The sequence below is a fragment of the Bos mutus genome, chromosome 23 (genome assembly GCF_027580195.1).
Source record: "Bos mutus isolate GX-2022 chromosome 23, NWIPB_WYAK_1.1, whole genome shotgun sequence".
In the NCBI taxonomy this organism is placed as follows: Eukaryota; Metazoa; Chordata; class Mammalia; order Artiodactyla; family Bovidae; genus Bos; species Bos mutus.
In genome coordinates, this window is record NC_091639.1 from 46,602,755 (window position 1) to 46,622,880 (window position 20,126).

General features: G+C 45.1%; 2 protein-coding genes and 1 non-coding gene across 15 annotated transcripts in view; 2 read left to right on the top strand and 1 right to left on the bottom strand.

Annotated features, from left to right (window-relative positions):
* Nucleotides 1–6,781, bottom strand: part of DST (dystonin) — a 516,386-nt gene extending 509,605 nt beyond the window's left edge. For 5 of the 13 annotated variants that reach the window (XM_070361397.1, XM_070361380.1, XM_070361382.1 and 2 more), the window contains exons 1-2: nt 6,431–6,780; nt 5,827–5,888 (exon numbers count right to left, since the gene is read on the bottom strand). In XM_070361397.1, the coding sequence (XP_070217498.1) occupies nt 5,827–5,888; nt 6,431–6,611 (243 nt within the window). In that variant the 5' untranslated portion in view covers nt 6,612–6,780. Of the gene's footprint in view, nt 1–5,826; nt 5,889–6,430 lie in introns of all 13 variants that reach the window. The other 8 variants (XM_070361384.1, XM_070361381.1, XM_070361392.1 and 5 more) reach the window with 6 other exon arrangements.
* Nucleotides 6,782–7,109: 328 nt separating this feature from the next.
* Nucleotides 7,110–20,126, top strand: part of BEND6 (BEN domain containing 6) — a 63,573-nt gene continuing 50,556 nt past the window's right edge. Inside the window, exon 1 of the mRNA XM_005899719.2 lies at nt 7,110–7,436. The gene's annotated coding sequence lies outside the window, so the exon portion shown is untranslated. The remainder of the gene's footprint in view (nt 7,437–20,126) is intronic.
* On the top strand, nt 10,486–10,613 carry LOC138985123 (small nucleolar RNA SNORA18). Its single transcript, XR_011462386.1, has one exon. It is a non-coding gene; the product is annotated as a small nucleolar RNA SNORA18 (small nucleolar RNA).

A 20,126-nucleotide genomic window follows, 5' to 3' on the forward strand; every position in this document is an offset into this window, starting at 1 on the left:
TTTTACCTTTGAAAGTGAAGTCGCTCAGTCGTGACCGACTCTTTGTGACCCCATGGACTGTAGCCTATCAGGCTCCTCCATCCATGGGATTTTCCAGGCAAGAGTGCTGGAGTGGATTGCCATTTCCTTCTCCAGGGGATCTTCCCGACCCAGGAATCGAACCCGGGTCTCCCGCATTGCAGGCAGACGCTTTAGCGTCTGAGCCACCAGGGAAGCTATTTTACCTCTACCTGCTTTAAATTCGTAGAAAGAATTGTGCTTTACATGATGCCTTTTTTAGCAGGTTGCTTTTTTTGCACATAGCAAAAACAGGGCCTGTTTACTCAGAGATCACCTTCGTGTTACCAGTGAGAACAGCAGGTCTGTGTCAGAGCCCCTGAGAGACTAGACTAAGATGGCACAGTTAGTGGCAGAGCTGGAACCCAAACCAAGACTCTAAACTCTTATTCCTGTAGTCTCATTAAACCACTGCTTGTTTTCTGCCTGGTTCTATGCTGTAACTGCAGTGTCAAAAATTGAGTTCTTAACCCTTAAGTTTAGACAAAGATTTCAGACTTCTCTGAAAAAGCTTTCTTCTAGATTAGATTTAATAGGTTTGGATACAAGAAAAAACGCTAGGTTTCTTTCTTTTTTTCTTCTTTAGCTCTCAGCATCCTCTGTCACCACAGAGCTGAAGTAAGGGTGACTTCTGTGCTAGTGGTGACCCGGTGGATGGGGTGAATTTGTCTTTTTCATGAATGTACTCGCTGTACTTGCACAGCTTGGCCTCTGATGCTTCCATCACATTTGTGATTCATAGCTGGAAATCGCACAACAGCTCAGTTACCGGAACCCAACCAGTAACTGCAAAATTCCAGCACTGCTATTGGGAGTGACCTGAAAAGTTATCATTAAGGGCAAGGGCTATACCTCAGACCCTTTGTTATTCCTACCATCTAATGTTATACCTTGTAGGTGATGAAAAAATAAATGTCTGCTTTTAAAATAATTGAGTGAAGCAAAATGAACCCAATATCATGTGTCGAGTTCAACTTAAGATTGGTTTAATTAGCATAAACTGACTTAGACCCAGAATTTAACTCCAGGCAAGGAATCTGTTTATAAAGATACATTAATTGCAAAAGAAAACTCAATAATAAACTATCATTTTCTCTAATTCACTAAATGAGTAACACTCTTTTTCCTTTGGGTCTCAGCTGCAGCACACAGGATATTTAGTTGCAGCACATGGGATCTAGTCCCCCAGTAAGGAATCGAACCCTGGTCCTATGCACTGGAAGCTCAGAATCTTAGCCACTGGACCGTCAGGGAAGTCCCTAGATTGGTAATTCTTAATGGAAGATGCAGATTCCAGGAGAAGCTGTGAACCACGGTTACTCCACTGAACATGCTTCCATGGTTTGGTGCAGAGAGGCTCTGGGAACACGATGAGGCCGAGAGAGTCTGTGTGGACCACCTATTCATCTAGGAGAAGGTAATGTGGAGAGTCCCTGGGAAAATCTAAAGCATATGCCTTGACAGCTTCATCAAATGGCCACTAAAAACTCATTCCACTGAGCTTCTCTCTTTCACTGAGAATTCTGGGCACATGATTCTCTGGAATGTGAACGACACAGTTAAAAATCACACAGTGGTTCCTTTTCCCTGAAACGGGAAGTGAAGTTATTTACTCAATCCTGATGGACACAAAGCACACTCTTGCTTTTCCTGATATCAAACAAGGCTGCCCTTATTCCACTGAGCTGATGAATAGGGATCATGTACCGCTGTCCACACTGGGTATTCTCAAGGGCATTATATGTAATTGTCTCCACTCTCCTGAAGGGCTCCCAAGGCTCTTTCTTGTAATCTAATGGTACCTCAATTACCCGTATCACTTTCTGAGATTTCCTTAAAATCAAGATTGTCATTGTCTGGTCCTCATCACAGGCGTCTAGGGTAACAGGCATTGTGTAAAGTCACAGCATCAAATCTTATAAGTCCTCAGGAAAAGTATCCTTCTTACAGACCCAGAATGAGCACTTGGTTTCCAGACTGTCTCACATCAATATGAAATCACTTCTCATCAGTATATGTATTGTTGATATATATATGTATGTGTGTATGTGTGTGTGTGTCACACAGAACAAGTTCTTTATTTTTACATACAAAGTGCATATTTCTAGTTATCTAACTGAGCCCCTCTTCATCTGTTAGAGAATTGGGGTTTACCCCTTGCTGGGTCGTTAATAATTTCACATTCTCATATGCTATCATTAAAATTTAGGGAAATCCTAAGCCAGTAAAGATGAGTTTGCAAGTGTGTGAAAATAAAAAGGGATTGTTGGTAGTTGCCAAATATCTCATAAATATCTGTATCAATTACTTCTAGCTTTATGAGGGAGAGATTGAGATGAGATGTTGATTAGTCACTTGTGAAAGTGAAAGTGAAGTTGTTCAGTCACGTTTGACTCTTTGCGACCCCATGGACTGTAGCCCACCAGGCTCCTCCATCCATGGGATTTTCCAGGCAAGAGTACTGGAGTGGGGTGCCACTGCCTTCTCCGAAAGGGGATTGTTGGTAGTTGCCAAATATCTCATAAATATCTGTATCAATTATTTCTAGCTTTATGAGAGAGAGATTGAGATGAGATGTTGATTATTCACCTGTGAAAGTCTAGTTGCTCAGTCGTGTCCAACTCTTTGTGACCCCAAGGACTGTAGCCCACCAGGCTCCTCCATCCATGGAATTTTCCAGGCAGAAGTACTGGAGTGGGTTGCCACTTCCTCCTCCAGTGGATCTTCCTGACCCAAGAATCGAACCTGTGTCTCTCGAGTTGTAGGCAGACGCTTTTACCATCTGAGCCACCAGGGAAGCCCGATTATTGACTTAGTGAGAACTAAAAAGCTGCAGCCACTCAGATGAGAGACATGGATTTTTTTTTTTCCTGCTGCAAAACTTCCCCAAAGCATGCTGGGTCCTGATGACAAAGTCTCCCTGCTGGGAGTATTTCTCTCCCTACCTGGGAAGAAACATCTTGAAATTTCCTGTCCAATGGGACTCCTTTCTGGACATATGGAAAACAGAAGCGATATCCTCCACCAAGTAAAGCACCAAGCGCTAACTGAACTTCTCCTGTGTTCGAGGGCATCCCCAAACCTCTTTCACATTTCCAAATATGCCAGCAGATCTTAAATCCACTTCCCTCATCTGACCACTACAGAAACACTGAGAGTGACTTACCTACAGACTGAGACTGGGATAAGTAATAGAATACTCGACAGGACTATAACTTGTAAGAAAACAAAATCGTTTTCTTTGATACTTATTTTGCATCAGCTACTGCTAAAAAGCAACCCAAGTTCTAATTTTCTAATTTGCTAGAATCCAAAAACTTCAGAGGTATTTCCCATGGAGAAAATCCTGCAGGAAATGGCGTTTTGAAAGGGAGAAGGGGGAAAAACTCCACCCCTCTGTTTTCCTTAGGGGAAAATGTTTTATTTGTAGTGAACATGAAACAATGATGAAACAGACATTCTCCTGGAACAGTCTAAGGGTGTTCACTTATCACATGACTTTCTTTGAGTAGTTTAACACCAGACCTTGGTACGAACAAGAACACAGGTGGGCTATCAACAAACGACAGTAACACTGCACTGAACTTTCTGAGAAAAAAATTCTAACCAAATCCGTTTTCTTGTAATTAGTGATGTACATTTTCAGTACAAACTCCAGAGCAATATTTTAACATCTGGAAAGATAAAATAAGAGCTGGGATTTAGCAAATACTGAATTCTGAGCACTGTCCTGAGAAAGTACAAAAAGTTTTTCTCTTCGGCCCAATTCTGAGTTGTATTTGCCCAGTTATGGGAACAGGCACTCATTGAGGAATTTTTCACTCATTTGATAAATATTTATTATACAACAGGCAGTGGGGATACAGCCCTAAATGAGACACTTGGTCCAGGCCGTCAAGATGCTCACAACCCAGCAGATTAGGCAAATATGAAGCACACACAGGATGTCGGTCTCTACAGGGGATCTTGTGAAATGAACTATAGAGTTAGTCACTCTCAGCTTTCCTAACCAAAGGCAAGTTTAGGATAAATACTTAACTGACAGGTAACTAAACAAAACATAGTCCTATCTCATTTTTTCTGTCTGCACTTTTCTCTGAAACACTTGATGGTTGATCTAACAACCCATAACAGAATTTTAATTCTGGTTCTAGCATTGATGTGTATTGGACTGGTAATCTCTCCTTAAAATAAAAATCGTAAATTTTGGTGTTCATACCTTGACTGTGATGGATTTTTTTATCACTTCTAGATGGGTTATTCTATTAATCAGATATTCAAAAAGGGTTGGTTTATAATAGACACAGTTTATGTTGTTTCAGATAACTTTGAATTAATTAATCTAATAAAGACTTTAAGATTTGCAGACAAATCTTTTATTTTTACATATTTTAATTCAATTTTACAAAATGTAATGATACCTATCAGGTACTGAATAGCTACTATAAACTAAATGGGGTTTTGTTTCTGGGTTTTTTTTTTTTTTTTTTTTTTGGCCTCACTGCACAGCTTCTGGGATCCTAGTTCCCTGAATCCAGGCCCCCTGCAATGGAAGGGCAGAGTCCTAATCACTGGGCGGCCAGGGAATTCCCATAAATGGGGTTTTTTTAAAAAAACATGATTGTGGTAAACCCTGCCCTCCCCTTACAGCCCTGTAAGGTACTATTAGCCCTATTTTACAGGAAGGGGAACTGAGGGTCTGAGAAGTTGAGTCTTCCAGCACCACACAATTAGTTAGCATTGGAACCTCTGATTATCTGATTGGTTATTTTATTCTCTTTACAGTCCTAAATTGAGCCCAGAGTTCTCACCCACCGGGACCCCACGCATAATTCCTCACTGGGCAGCATTATCAGGGTGTTACAGTAGTACAGTGAAAGCTTTCAAGCAACCAGCGTCCAATCAAACATCCAGGGTGCAACAAAACACCGGATTAACAAGGGAAATGAAATGTGAAATAACTTCTCAGGTACATAGCAAGCCGATGCAGGGTGTTTAACTATGAAGTCTTTGCTAAGATGATCAAGCCACATCACCCATTGCTACTAGCAACCTCCTGGCTGTGTGAAACTCCCCGGGAAAGAAGGGGAAATCATCTGGCCTTAAGTGGGGGTTGGCCTGGAAACTCATCAAGAAACGTTGCGTTGGGAGAGCTTGTGCTTCTCGGTTTTGTTCTGTCTCCAGCAGACCTAGTCCTACAACAGTTCCACTGAATCAGTGCAGCCAGGTCACCTGTTTAAGTAGGGATGGATGGTTCACCTTTTGAGGGTAAAGCCGGATCACTATCATCATCACTTTGCAAAAGTCATCAGACGTCCCTAGTAAAACATGGAGCGCTTTCTGGGTGAATAGGAATACCAACTTGCAAGTCTAAAAGGTAATACACACGGATCAAATTGCCCTGCACTAACTCCTTAAAAGCTCCCAGCGTGGTTGGATACCCAAGTGAACAGCAGCGGGTGCCTGACTGCGCCCTGAAAGCTTCCGGCCACTTCCAGATGGTCAAGGAAGCTGACAGCCACCGCAAGGCTGCGTTCCTGAGGTCAGGCGGCTTTTAGGGGCTGTCTCTCCCCTTCCAGCACAGCGGCTCCACGACACAAGAAATCTGTCACAACCACTCCCCGGGAACTCATGCTGGGGAGTCGCTTCAAAGCAAACATGTCCCTTTTGGCTTGGGGGCTGTGGGCTCGCAATACAACACCCTCCCTGCTGGCTTCTAAACACGCCTATGATTAATACGGGTACCCAGGAAAGAGAACTTCTTCTGACCTTGAGCGTGCGCGCTAAATAAATTACCTCGGAACGAAAGTGGTGAGATCTCAGAACAGCATCTGGGGGAGGAAAAAAAAAGAGAAAAACGAGACTTCAGTTAACTCCTTGTTCTTCACCTGCCGAGTCACCGACGACTTACCTGGGGGGCCGGGGACCGGAAGGCGCGTTCCGGACGCCTTGAACGCAGTGGGGACAGACCGCAGGGCGGGTTGGCTGCTAGGCCATCAGTTTAGAAGTTTCAGGGAAAGTTTTGGGGGAGTTGGGGCGCCCCGACGTCTCCCTGCCCCAGGCTCCGGCGCCGGGGGGCGCGGGTGGAGGCGGCTGCCGCAGCCTGGACTCAGCTCGGTCACCCCGGGCTCAGGCGCCGAGCCCGAGCGTCCGCCGCCTCCCCTGTCCCGGAGCTGTGCGCGCCGCGGGCACCACGACCCGGCGGACCCGAGGAGGCGGCCGGGGCTTGAAACAGCGAAGCGCACCGGGCCGGGGGAGGGAGAGCGAGGACGCGGCGGGGGCAGCGGCGCTGAGGGAGCGAACCGCGCTCCCCTCTCCAGACTCGCCGAGCGGTCCCCCCGGTCCCGAGGAAGCCCGCCGCGACGCGCCTTACCTCGGCTCCTTGAACGACCCGAAAAGACCGATTTCATGGGATGCCTCGCCTTCTGGAGCCTGCGGTGCCAGCAGCAGAAGAAGATGATGGTGGCGATGGTGCCCAGCAGAAGCAGCAGGAGGAAGAGGGCGCATTGGATGCTATAGGGTCTCAGCAGGACGAGGAACGCGGCGGCGATCATGGTGCTGGCGCGGCGCGGCCGGCCGGCGGGCGGCGGGACCGGAGGGCGGCGGCACAGGCACCCGCGCGGGGCGCACGCGGCGCGGCGAGCGAGGCTCAGCGCGTCATGCCCGGCGCTCGCGGCCCCGCGCCGGCCCAATGGCTGCGCACCCGCGCCCGCCGCGCTGTGCGAATGAGCCCGGGCTGCGGGCAGCGCTGCCCATGACTCAGCAGACGGCGGCCCGGCGGGCAATCGGCGGCGGGGAGCCGCCCCCGCCCCCCGCGGGCGCCCCCGCCCCGCCCCGCGCGCAGCCCCCGGGCGCAGCCCCGCCGCAGACGCGGCGCGGGGGGGGGGGGCCCGCCCAGCGGGCCGCGCCGGCCCCGCCCGGACCCGGCGCATCGCCCGCGGCCGCGGCGGCCGCAGCATCCCCGGAGCCGGAGCTCGTGGGGCGGGGCGGGCGCGGGGCGCGGGGGCGGGCGGGGCGCCGGCGGGGGCCCGCGATGACATCACGGCCGGGCTGCGGCGGCGCGCGCGGACATGGCTGCGGCGGCTCCGGCGGCCCCCGGCTGCGCCCGGGCCTGAGCGCCCAGCGCCCTCTCGCCGGGCCGCCCGCCCGTCCGCGCCGTCCGCGGGGCTCCGGCCGGGCGCCCCTTAGCTCCCGAGCGACCGGGCTGCCGCCTCCCTGGCCTCCCGCGGCCGGATCGCTGGGGAGTCCGGCGACAGGGGGCGCCCCGGAGCCGGGGGTAGACCGCAGGGCGCGGGCGGGAGCCTTCGAGCGGTGCTGCCCCCGCCTCCCACCCCCCGCGCCCCGACCCGCGCGGCTGGGGCTTCGGAGGATGCAGCCGGGTGAGCGATTGCTTGCGGGGGTGGGGTTCCTGCACGACCACGCGTGAGCCCCAGGCAGGGCCTTCCCTGGGATTCGGGGTTCCCCGGAACAGGGGGCCTACCCCTACCTCTCCAGCCCCCCTGAACTGGACGCGCGCCCCAGCTTGGGTCTGCAGAGGTGACCCCTACCACCCCTAACTTGGCACAGTTTGGCAGCCGAGAAGTGGGCACTTGCCATCCCCCTCTATCCATCCATGCGTTGACCCTAAAACCTCGCCTCCTTTAGTGCAGCTGGAGGGAGAGGCAATTTCAGTTTATGGAACCAGCAGATGGAGAAGCTGGAGGTTGACTTGTAAATACTCTATTTTGAGGAGAGATTTTGTAGGGAGAGGGAGGAAGTAGTAATCTGTCCCACTCAAAAGGCACACACTCCTTCTCTCCGTCTTGCCCGCTCCCCTTCCTTCGTCATCAGCAAAAGCGATCCTGCAGTTGGAGGTTGTCCCGGGGCCGCTGGCGCAGTGCGGACGCGGGAGGCGCGGAGGGGGCGCTGCAGCGGCCGCAGGGCACCGGATCGGAACCAATGACAACAGCGACCTCGGCCGGCCGATTCTGCGCCGCTGGCTGCTGCCCCATAGCCGGGGCTGGTTTTGCTCATGCGGGGCTGGGTTTTGCTTGTTTTGTTTACTTGAATAATGAAACAGCAATTAGAATGACAAGGTAACCCATTACTACATGTGTGGAGTTTCTGCTAACTACTGAGGTGAACTCAAATATTTAGGAGGCTGAAGAAATCGTGTAATTTTGTAAAATTCTGGAAAGCAGTTAAAGAATTGATGGCAATTCTTGTTTAGTTACTTGATTGTAGGATATCAAAATCCGTATAGTTTTCTAACTATACGTAATCTACTGTTCAGCTCTGCATAAAGGCTTAACTCTTGATGTTCTTAAGGCCTTTAAGCATCATCACATCTAAGTGTTATGGGACACTCAAAAAGGCATTGCCTAGCGCATGTCTTAAATGAGATTCATCACCACGGGAAACATGGGGTTGAGTTTTCTTATGAACATCTTGTTTCTTAAAACAACATGTTCTGGTTTGAAGATGGACCTTGCTTGCAGTGGTTGTATAAAGTGAGAATGGTGGATCAGAGTGCCAGCAGGATGGGCTTACCAGCAAGGTCCCAGGCTCTTGGGCTGACAGGTAGCCCTGTATCTGTGCAAGTAGCTCAAAGGTTTCCTGATTCTGCAGCCACTGCAGTGAGACACCACATTCCCATCCACTGTGCAGGGGTCATTGAGGAAAAGTCTGGGAGCCTGCCCTGAGGGGCACACCAGAAAAGGAAGAATTCCATATCCCTTTGCTTCGCAGAGGCACAATGGAGTAATTTAAAGCAACAACAAAACGGAATTAACCTTTTGCAAACATTGGGAGAAATATCTCACAGAAGATAGGAAGGTCATCTTTACTTTATCCTTCTTATTGAGGAAAATTTCTGAGTGAGAAGAAATGGCCTAACTCTCCTTGAAACATGCCTAAGAGCACAAACACAGCATAGTAACCAGTTTGCCCCAAACTGTACATTTATAACAAGAAAAAGCAACTAAATAGCAATTATGGTTTTCTGAGCTATAACTTGAGCACAACTGTTATCATCCTGAGTCTTACTGCAGCCATTTGTAAGTTTCAAGTGCACACAAGAACATCATTTATCTCTTTTGGCAGGCAAATACTTTACCGCCCTGCAGTTAAGATTATAGATACTTCGTTTTAGAGCTGTTCATTTCTGTTCTTTGCATCAAAATTTCAAGGATACTAATAATAAGCTAACAAAATCGTTGAAAGAATTTAGTATTTAGGTTCTATTCTTATTTTCTGGCTTGTTTGTTGCTAATTTATCATCCCCTTATCCAAATGATGGCATGTTATTAATTGCTTCTTTCTGTGTTGTTGTGCAATGCTAATGCATTGTGGAATTCAATAAATATTAAATCAGCCAATCAATCCTTTTGGTTAATTTAGTAGAATTCATACCTATTCTTTCCAGTAGGTTTTTATTAATAAAGAATAATTGATATAACAAAATCACAAATTTAAAGTTTGGAGGTAGCAATGGAGGAGGAAGAAAGTCTTTCATACCTTGGAATGAAAAATCAAGATGGAAAAGTATATATAATTTTTTTATTTTTATGATAGTGAGTTAGCATTGTCACCCAAGACAAATGAGTTGTGAAAATTAGTTAAGAGAATTTGGTATCAGGGATGTAGATGATACATCCTGCAGCCCTTTTTCCCTTTAGATTTTCAACCAAACTGAGAACGCATACAAGGATTCAAAAGGAAATTAAGAGCCTGGCTTAGATTCAGAGCCAAGATGGAGCATCTTATCCCTTTTCCCCCTAATTCTGCTGACCCGCCCAGTCACAAGTGAAGTATAGTCCTTCCCAACACTGAGGCAGGAAGGAACCCTACCTGTACTGCTTCTCACCTGAAGACTAGGGACTCAAAAGAGCCTGACACCCTCCAGTCCACATGGCCTGCAGCACAAGTGAGCAAGAGACAGGACCATCTGTGAGAGGGACCTTTCCTACACCAGCCCTGCCAACAGTGGTCCCAGTCCCTCCCCAGGAACCCTCCTCACGGAGTCATTCTGCTCCCAAAGATAAACGTGAGTAAGGGGCTTAATAAGGTGACAGAAACATCTTCTACAGTACCTCCCTAGAGGTAGGAATGGCACGAATTCCTCATGTGTGCATCAGAAAGAAACATCAAGAAGAAGTGTCTTCACCTAAGCTGTGTGGTGACCAGTTGAGGAAAAGACAGGGATTGCAAATGACTCAGGTTTGGGGCTCAGATGAAGGAACAGTTGTGAAGGCAAAGAAGACAAACTGAGGTTCAGACCCATTGAGGAGCGGAGTTGTCAGAAAGTCATCCATGTGAAATTACCCATGGAAACCCGGCTGGGGAATCAGAAGCAGAGAAGTGTGGGAATCACACACAACAATTATAGTTGAAGTCACGCAGGTGGACAGAATTACAAAGGAAGAGAAAGTGTAGAAAGAACTGAAATCTGTTGAGGTCTATCCTGATGGGGCTTTTTGGTAAACCTACATTGCTGGAAATGCCTCATAGAGTAACTGTGGTTTCCTTTAATCACAGAGCTATGTATTAGATCTGTGGTAAAGAACTGTAAGTCAGAACTGCCAAGTAAACTATGAAAAAATGATCAAACTTTTTTATCATAGATATTGGTATATCCCAATGATCTGTGCTGTTCTAGTGTGTGATAGCTTAGGAATGAATATAATCTGAACTTCATGCATTCATTGAGGGTGTCTAAAATTCAGAACCATGCAGATCCATCTCCTGCCCCTAAACATGATAAATTGCTTGAGGAAATTGGATCCCAAAAATTACAGGTGAGGAACTTTCAAGTGTGTCCATATTCCATTTGGAGAACAAAGAAGCCAACTAAAAGAATTGTGGACACACTGACATGACAGCTGTGAATTGAGCAAAACATCTGTCTGAAAGGGCTATCTTGAAGATCCTGACTTTGGAGAACTGGCGATTGGTAGTGAAAAGAATCAGAACACGTGAAATTCCTTAAAATTTTATTGAATGAAATAGTTTTGCCTGTTACGCATAATAATAATAATTTTAAAAAGAAAACCTTTACACTTTGTGCAGAAAGTAAAAAAAAAAGAAGAAGAAGAAGAACTAAAATCAGAACTTTGGACACGTCTAATCCCTTGTGGGCTGGAAAATGAGAGCAGGAAGTGCTTCCGGTTCAGGGGCTTCTCAGGACAGGCGCACATCCGGAGTAAGGAGTCAGAGCACCGAGGACCAGTGGGGAAGAGCCCTGTGCACACCTTCCAGGGAATCGGTTCATCACACTGGGAGAGGCTGAAACCAGACGGGAGGGGGTTGGAGAGGGACTAGGATGTGGAGAAGAGGCAAGAGCGATGTCTACAATCTTTGGAGAAATTTAGCTCTAGAATGAATGGGCAGAAATGCGAGTAAAGCCCAATAATTGTGCTTTCGTCAGAATAGGATACAACTTGGGAGAAGGAGCCAGTAGTGGAAGAGAAATTGAGAGCTGAAGGGAGGGGAGAAGACAACCGCCTCTCCCGTGTGTTTTGTCGTTCCGCTACTTGTCCTCAGGCCCCCTGAGTCTCCCAGACCTGTTCTTTCTGCTCTCAGGCTACCTCTGACTCTACAGAGTTAAAACTAGCCCTGACTGGTTGTGCTGGCTCCCTACCCCAACTCCTCCCCACCGGCTCTGGCTACTAATGTTCAGATAGAAGAAGGATTTTTAGGGAAAAAGAAAGAATACCTTGGAATATCGCTGAGGCTATTTGTAAGCGTTTATTACAAACTTCGGTGGAAGTGAGTGGATGACCTGGTTGGTAATGATGCAGAGATATTCCACTGGAATATTACCCCGGAAAACAAAAAATTTAGTAAGAATGACTCCAGCAATAAGATACATGAAATCATACTGATTTCAAATAATAATAAGTTTAGGTAAGAATGACTTACCTAAAAAAAATTGAGGTAAGAATGACTCTAGCAATAAGTTACTTGAAATCATACTGATGACCTTCTTGATTGAACTTGTTTACTCTCAGAAATCAGTGGTGTGAAAGGAATTGGGAGGAGTCTGAGAAAGGTTGTATGCTTGTTCATTCCCAAGTGGTTTTCATGACAATCTGAGACCAGGGGCTGTGCCAACCGTATACATGCCCTTGGATTGAAAGTCCAAGGAGCCACATCATTTGGGAGCATCACTAGAGCATCTAATGTAATCCAGGAGGCAGTTTCCAGCCACCAGAATCAGGGGAGCCATCATATGAATGGATCACTGTTTTCTTTGAAAAGTTTGCATTTGAAGGTAAAAGAATTATTCTTTGCAATAAATACCAAATATTATTTGTAGCAAATATGTCCTATAAAAGGTCTTTATTTTACCATAATAAAAATTTGAAAAATAAAGGCATCATTATAAGAGAAAATATTTTATATGACATCATCCCAAATTGTTCTTTTATGTTTTAGAAATTTTAGAGTCAGATTCGGATTTGTTGTCCTAGCGGTGGCAAAATTCATGATCATTCTTGGGCGGGGGAAGGGGTTTGTTCTTTTTTTGTGAACACTACAGACTTCTCGAAAAAGTCTGCTGACTTTGAGAGTTTAAAAACATCAATATAATTGAATTAATCTCCTCTGTAACGCTTTGCAGACAGTTTTTGGAAAGTAATCATTTATTATCCAGAAGCAAATAGAATTCATTTCTATAGTTTCCACACTGAGTGTGGGATTAGTCATGCAGCAAAATACTGAGTCATTTGGCTGGAAAATTTACTCATAGTTGTATGAACTGCCAATGGAAGATGTGAGAGCTGTTCATAAATCAAATTATAAAGCTCTCAGAGTTATAAATCACTGCACAACCTTATTCATTATTGTTCAGATAGTGTGGACTACTTCTACCATTTCTAAGAATGGGCAACTTATACAAAGCAAGTTGAAAGCAGAAGTCACTGCCTTCTAGATCCAAGATAAGAGTTGTCATATTCATTACAAGCATTTCAACATTCTTAAGGGAAAAAAGTAAGATAAGCAAGTGGTTTATAGTTGAAGCCCACCTGGTGGCTCTACGATAAAGAATCTGCCTGCCAATGCAAGAGACTCAGGAGATTTTGAGTTCAGTCTTTGGGTTGGGAAGATCCGCTGGAGAAGGAAATGGCAACCCGTGTTCTTGCCTAGGAAATCCCATGGACAGAGAGGCCTGGTGGGCTGCAGTCCATGGAGTCACAAAACAGTTGGACAAGACTGAGCAACTAAACTAAACAAAAAGCAAAGCAAATAGGTTACAAGATGAGTAAATTCTTGATTAGCTGATGTTTATGGATTAAATTCCAGATTTCTTAATAAAATGACAGCAATATTTATTAACTAAAGGATCTCCATTTCTTACAATAGTTTTTGTAGGACTTTTCCATTAACTGTTTTGTGGTAACAGATTTGTATACTAATGCATCAATGTGCTGGTAGCCTGAAAGGATGTCACCAAGAGAACAGAAGTAGCATGTGTACCCAGGAAAAGAGAATGAGTAACTGAGAATTAGTAAAAGATATGTCAATAACATACAGCTCCAGATGTTATTGAAATTATCCAGGTGTAATGGCATCCCATGGATCTAGGAACAGAAAGAAAAAATTTATCTTAACATGACTTTATGGTTCCAAAATACTTTTTGTAGTAAAATAGGAAAACAAATAGCAAACTCACTAAATTAGGATATAGTAAAATTTATATTTCAAAGACAAAAGCCAAAAATCTAAAGTGTGTTCTTGCTGGTCTTATCTGTGCTGTAGGAGTCTTTAATCTGGGATTCACAAACAGGATTCTAGGGACCTGAAATTATATGTAAAACTGTGGATCTCTTTAGAGGGACATGATCCACAGTTTTCACCAGCTTCTTAAGGAGTTATTACCAAAAAGAGCATCCTCAGAACCATACACAGCCACACAGATATACCAAGGCTTCTGCACCATCAAATCATTCTTTCATCCATCAGCATCACATCACGTCAGGGACCACCCCCGTCCCAGACTGGGAGAAGGGTCTGAAGCATCTTCAGACTAGGATGAACTGAGGAAGCTCTCAGCTGTAATTAAACAAGCTCAGGGATGCTTCCCCAGTGCAGGGAAACAGCTAGGCAGAGACAGTGTGCTCTGAGCTTCCTTGTCCTCCTGCAACTTTAAATGAGTTTGAAGAGGAACTAAAGGGCTCCTTCAGTAACTTTTATTGGGATGTCAGTTTCAACCCTGAGAGGGGAAACCTGTATTAAACTATCCAGGGCCACTCCACAGACAGCTAGATGTTTGAAGGCAGAAGCCCATTCTGAGCCAGAAACACTGGTCCTGGAATTTAGTCTTCAGCTCAGAGTCTGCAGGGATCTCCATAAAATCTTAAAGCTTAACACAGAGGCAGGCGGACTTCCCTGACAGTCCAGTGGTTAAGACTTCCTCTCCACTGTGGAGGGCTGGGGTTCCATCCCTAGTCAGGGAATGTGCCACTCTGTGTGGCCAAAAACTAAAAATAAGAAAAATTTTTAAAAAGAGCGAGGCAAGGACTTAGTATTAGGCTCCCGGAAACTACTCCTAGACATCCTAGTGAATTTAGCAGCCACTCCTCCTGTATCCTGCTTAAGCCACAGCTGTGAGGCTTTTCAATACCCAGTGTTCCCTGGGGGTCTGAGAACTGGGGCCCTGAATCCCGCCAGGATAACCCTGCCCGAAGTGTGGAATGGGCTTTTCAGGTGGCTCAGTAGGTAAAGAATCTGCCTGCAGTGCAGGAGATGCAGGAGACACAGGTTTGAGCCCTGGGTCAGGAAGGTCCCCTGGAGGAGGGCATGGCCACCTGCTCCAGTATTCTTGCCTAGGAAATCCCGTGGATGGAGGATTCCATGGGGTTGCAGAGTTAGACACGCCTGAAGCAATGAGCACTCGTGCACGTGGTGTGGAAGACTGCCATCCGTCCCCAGGAGCTCAGCCCCGTCCTCCCACTACTCTGCCTTCCCCTCCCCTTGCCGTGCCTGTGAGCCCCGCTCCCCTGCCCCTCATCTCCCAGGACGCTAGGTCCTGTGACCTGTTCCTGGGATCACACTCCCCCACTTCACGAGGCCCTTTGCTTCATTACGGGACTGCCTCACCCCAGTGGGCAAGTCCACCACCCAGGGGTCCTCGTCTCTGGGTCTGGTGGCTGCATCTCCTCCAGGTTCCCTACCGACCCCACAGGCTGTGGAAGGTTTTGGGGTACGACATACACACATTCCACACAAGCGGACTTGAGACAATGCCATTTCCAAAGTGTCTCTGGTCCCTCTCTGCACTGCTCTTGGCACAGTTTCATTTGGGGTCCATCTGCAGTGAAGCAGGAATCCACTTTGAGGAGATACTGCGAGCTCACAGTTCGTGCCCCGCCTCCTGGTGGTCTGCCCAGGCGAGCTGACCTGGTCTGGGTCTTGGGGCCCCGGAAGCTGGCTGGTGTGATCGCTGTTCACCTCTTGCCCTCACTCACAGGGCTCAGGACTCTGTGTGCTGGGCTTCCTCATCACGGAATGGAATACTGCTTCAACAGTGTGTGAAAGAATATTAGAGCCAAAAAATTACTGATAGTAGGTGAAGGGGCACCTACTTTTTTGTTACAATTGATTAAGTAAATTATCTGAAGTATGTGACTCAGCAGATTAATTATGTTCAGATCTAAACTTTTAAGACTATTAAAGTACAAAATTAATAGAGACATTGGTAATTGGTATACACTTAATTTCATTAGTATACAACATTAATATAGGATATAGGGTATGTGCTTAGTCCCTCAGTAGTATCTGACTCTTTGTGACCCCATGGAGTGTAGCCCACCAGGGCTGTCCATGGGATTCTGCAGGCAAGAATACTGGAATGGGTTGCCGTGCCCTCCTCCAGGGGATTTTCCCAACCCAGGGATTGAACCCAGGTCTCCCGCATTGCAGGTGGATTCTTTACCAGCTGAGCCACCAGGGAATGGGGCAGATATTTCAAAGAGAAATTAGCTTGTCCTTTATGTTATAATCAATAAGATAGATTAATATTTGAAAGTTGAATCACTCCTGATTTTTAGGCATAGGCATTAATTCCTGCATCAGAATGATTACATTTTATGAATTTTTAAAATTTGTCTAAAAATTATTAAAATTATAGTGATCTCATCTTGCAGTCAACTTTCAAGACAAATAGAATGTTCTACATTAATCAAAAAAAATGTGAAGTGGAAGATGGTTTACATGACTTAACAACTATCCTAATATAGAACGTTTCATTGATTCTTACTCTTCTTTAGGCGTGACTCTGCACTTGTGTTTCTGATATATTGGGAAAAGCACATAAATATCAGAGTGTAGAGTGAAGGGATAAGTAATAACAGAGGAATAGCCAAGGAAAATAATACTCACAAAGACTGGTATTCCTTAGAAAAGATTTTGGAGGCCCTATAACCATGGGAAAACTTATCCGAGTCCTTCTGAGTTTTGCATATACTCTCTTATGCAGACTTTTAGACGGTCCTACACACACACACACGGCTATAGGCTTTTTTAAATTGAAGTATAGTGGATTTACAATGTTAATTTCTGCTGTACAGTAGTGACTGAGTTATACACATATACTCTTTTTCGTATTTTTTCTATTATGGTTTATCACAGGATATTGAATATACTTCCCTGTGCTATACAGTAGGACCTTATTTATCCATCCTATATGTAATAGTTTAAATCTGCTAATCCCAGACTCCCAATCGTTCCATCCCCCTGCCCCCTTGGCAATCACAAGTTTGTTCTCTATGTGGCTACAGGCTTTCTGTAGACATTAGAGGGGACAGGTGACATTGTGGAGCAGGTGAAGGTTGTCTTACATTGCTCCCAGCCTCTGACTTCCACACTATTACCGCTCTGCTGTAAACATCTTCTTCCTGAACACATCAGGATAAAAATGAAGTGGTCTCACTGTCTCATTACAGAAGAGTTGGAGACTGGGCCATTTTGCACCCGGCTCTCCCACTAAGTCAGGAGCAGCAGAGAGACTTCAGTGCAGAATATGAGGTTGATGTCTTTCTTTGTTCAAGCTACTATAGAAAAATACCAGACATTGAGTAGCTCATAAACAACAGAAATGTTCCTCTCACAGTTCTGGAGGCTGAGGTCCTGGATCAGGTGCCAGCATGGTCAGGTGCTGGCGAAGCCCCTCTTCCGGCTGCAGACTGCCGATTCCTCACTGTGTCCTCCCCCGGCAGAAGGCTAAGGATCCCCTGGAAGCCTTTCTAACAAGGGAACTAATCCATTCATGAGGCCCCCCACCGCTTCATGACCTCATCACCTCCCCAAAGCTCCACCACCTGATACCATCACCAATGAGGGTGAGGATTTCAACATATGGATTTGGGGAGGCACCCATTCTGACCATAGCAGCTGGGTGTAGGGAAACCAGGAGGAATTTCCTCCAGTATATATATAGTTTAAAAAATAATATGGACGTCTCCTACCCCCATGTCCCACCTTGCCAGAGGCAGAGCTCAGACTGGTAGCCCATTTCACAGAGAGCATTAAACCAGCACTGGATATTTAGAAATATGTTGCCATTATTTTCCTGGCACTTTGGAACTCACTGAGAGGAGAGTTTTCAGTTTGTATTCTGACTTGAGTACTGAAAGGGACCTCCTATGTCTACACATTCTAAAACTAATATGTATAGAAAACAAAACTTTTGGCAATTTGGAAGAATACTTAAGTTTTATTTTGCTATTTCTTTAAATGTAGTACCTTTTGTTTCTTACAGTTTAAGAGGTGGCTTTTGTATTTTGAATTCCTGAATTAATTGTATTAATGACATATTAAAAGTAAACCTAAATGCATTAATAATTTATATTTTTATTACATTCATTTGCCTTCATTAGTTACAAAGTTCTCTGTTCTCTACATCTTATTTCTCAGATATGTTTTGTATAATTTGAAGGTTTCTTGGAATATTCTTTTTCAAACTATTGGTTATAATCCATTAGTGAGTTGTGAAATCAATTTAATATGCTATGATCATCCCTTATTAAAATGAAACAAAATACAGTACATAGAATAAAAACTGAGAGAATGCATCACATGCAGTAAAAATGAGTATATTTCCTGAAATTTTGTTTTAGATGTATGTGTGTGGGTATGTCTGCAGGTGTGTGTTTTCTGGATCAAAATGTAGAATGTATTAATATAGATTACATTTAATATATTTAAATATAATAGTATATATTTTATTTATAAATTCTAATATAATATGTGGTCATGTATGGATGTGAGAGTTGGACTGTGAAGAAGGCTGAGCGCCAAAGAATTGATGCTTTTGAACTGTGGTGTTGGAGAAGACTCTTGAGAGTCCCTTGGACTGCAAGGAGATCCAACCAGTCCATTCTGAAGGACATCAGCCCTGGCATTTCTTTGGAAGGAATGATGCTAAAGCTGAAACTGCAGTACTTTGGCCACCTCATGCGAAGAGTTGACTCATTGGAAAAGACTCTGATGCTGGGAGGGACTGGGGGCAAGAGAAGAAGGGGACGACAGAGGATGAGATGGCTGGATGGCATCACTGACTCGATGGACGAGAGTCTCAGTGAACTCCAAGAGTTGGTGATGGACAGGGAGGCCTGGCGTGCTGCGATTCATGGGGTCACAAAGAGTCCGACACGACTGAGCGACTGATCTGATCTGATCTGATAAATATATTTAATATACAGAATATATTTACTGTGAGCTTTGAAAGACTGAAAGTCATTGACATATTATTCATCCAATCCCATGTCTTGGAGAATCTCATGGCTGTGGTCGTATTTAATCTTGCCCACTACAACTACCTGGGAAGTTAATGGTTTCTTTTAGCAAAAAAGTAAAAAATAAAGAAGGGCATATAACTACACGATTTTTTTTTACTAATAATGTTTAATATACAGTCATATTCATAATATCCCTTCTGAATTTGCTAATTGGCTGGTAATATATACATTGACCCACTTGTTTGTGGATATTAGAACAGTGGCCTGAAATCTACTGAAAAGCAGAAATTCTGCAAGAGATCTGATATGTCTATTCTGGTTGGTCTTAAATATTTGTCTGTTTGTGAAGAAACTTGAAGATTTGTTCTATAAGGAAATTATGTCAGCAGGAGAAAATTTTAGTACAGTTAAGAATATTAAAAAATTCTATATTTTTGCCAACTGATTTTTTCCAATTTTTTTACTAAACACAAAAAACATAGCATCGTTTTTTACCAAAACACATAGCATCAAATTTACATCTTAATCATTTTTAAGTATATAGTTCAAGGGCATAAAGTACATTCACATTACTGTGCAACCATCACCACCATCCATCTCCAAACTGCTTTTCATTTTGCAAAACTGAGCTCTATATCAATAATTTCCCAGTTCCCCCTCCCCCCACCCTGAGCATATGAGCAACCGCTGTGAATGGGACTCATATCTGTCACCATCACTAAGGAATACTTAACAGGTCTTGGAGTTGGTGCAGGGAGGCCTGGCGTGCTGCGGTTCATGGGGTTGCAAGGAGTCAGACACGATTGAGCGAATGAACTGAACTGAACTGGTTAAATCTGGCAAATCCAGTTTTATCAAATAATAACAATTTGCTGTTGGATCTTCAGTTCAGTTCAGTCGCTCAGTCGTGTCTGGCTCTTTGCGACCCCACGAATTGCAGCACGCCAGGCCTCCCTGTCCATCACCAACTCCCGAAGTTGACCCAAACTCATGTCCATCGAGTTGGTGATGCCATCCAGCCATCTCATCCTCTGTCGTCCCCTTCTCTTCCTGCCCCCAATCCCTCCCAGCATCAGAGTCTTTTCCAATGAGTCAACTCTTCGCATAAGGTGGCCAAAATACTGGAGTTTCAGCGTTAGCATCATTCCTTCCAAAGAAATGCCAGGGCTGATGTCCTTCAGAATGGACTGGTTGGATCTCCTTGCAGTCCAAGGGACTCTCAAGAGTCTTCTCCAACACCACAGTTCAAAAGCATCAATTCTTCGGCGCTCAGCCTTCTTCACAGTCCAACTCTCACATCCATACCTGACTACTGGAAAAACCATAGCCTTGACTAGACGGACCTCTGTTGGC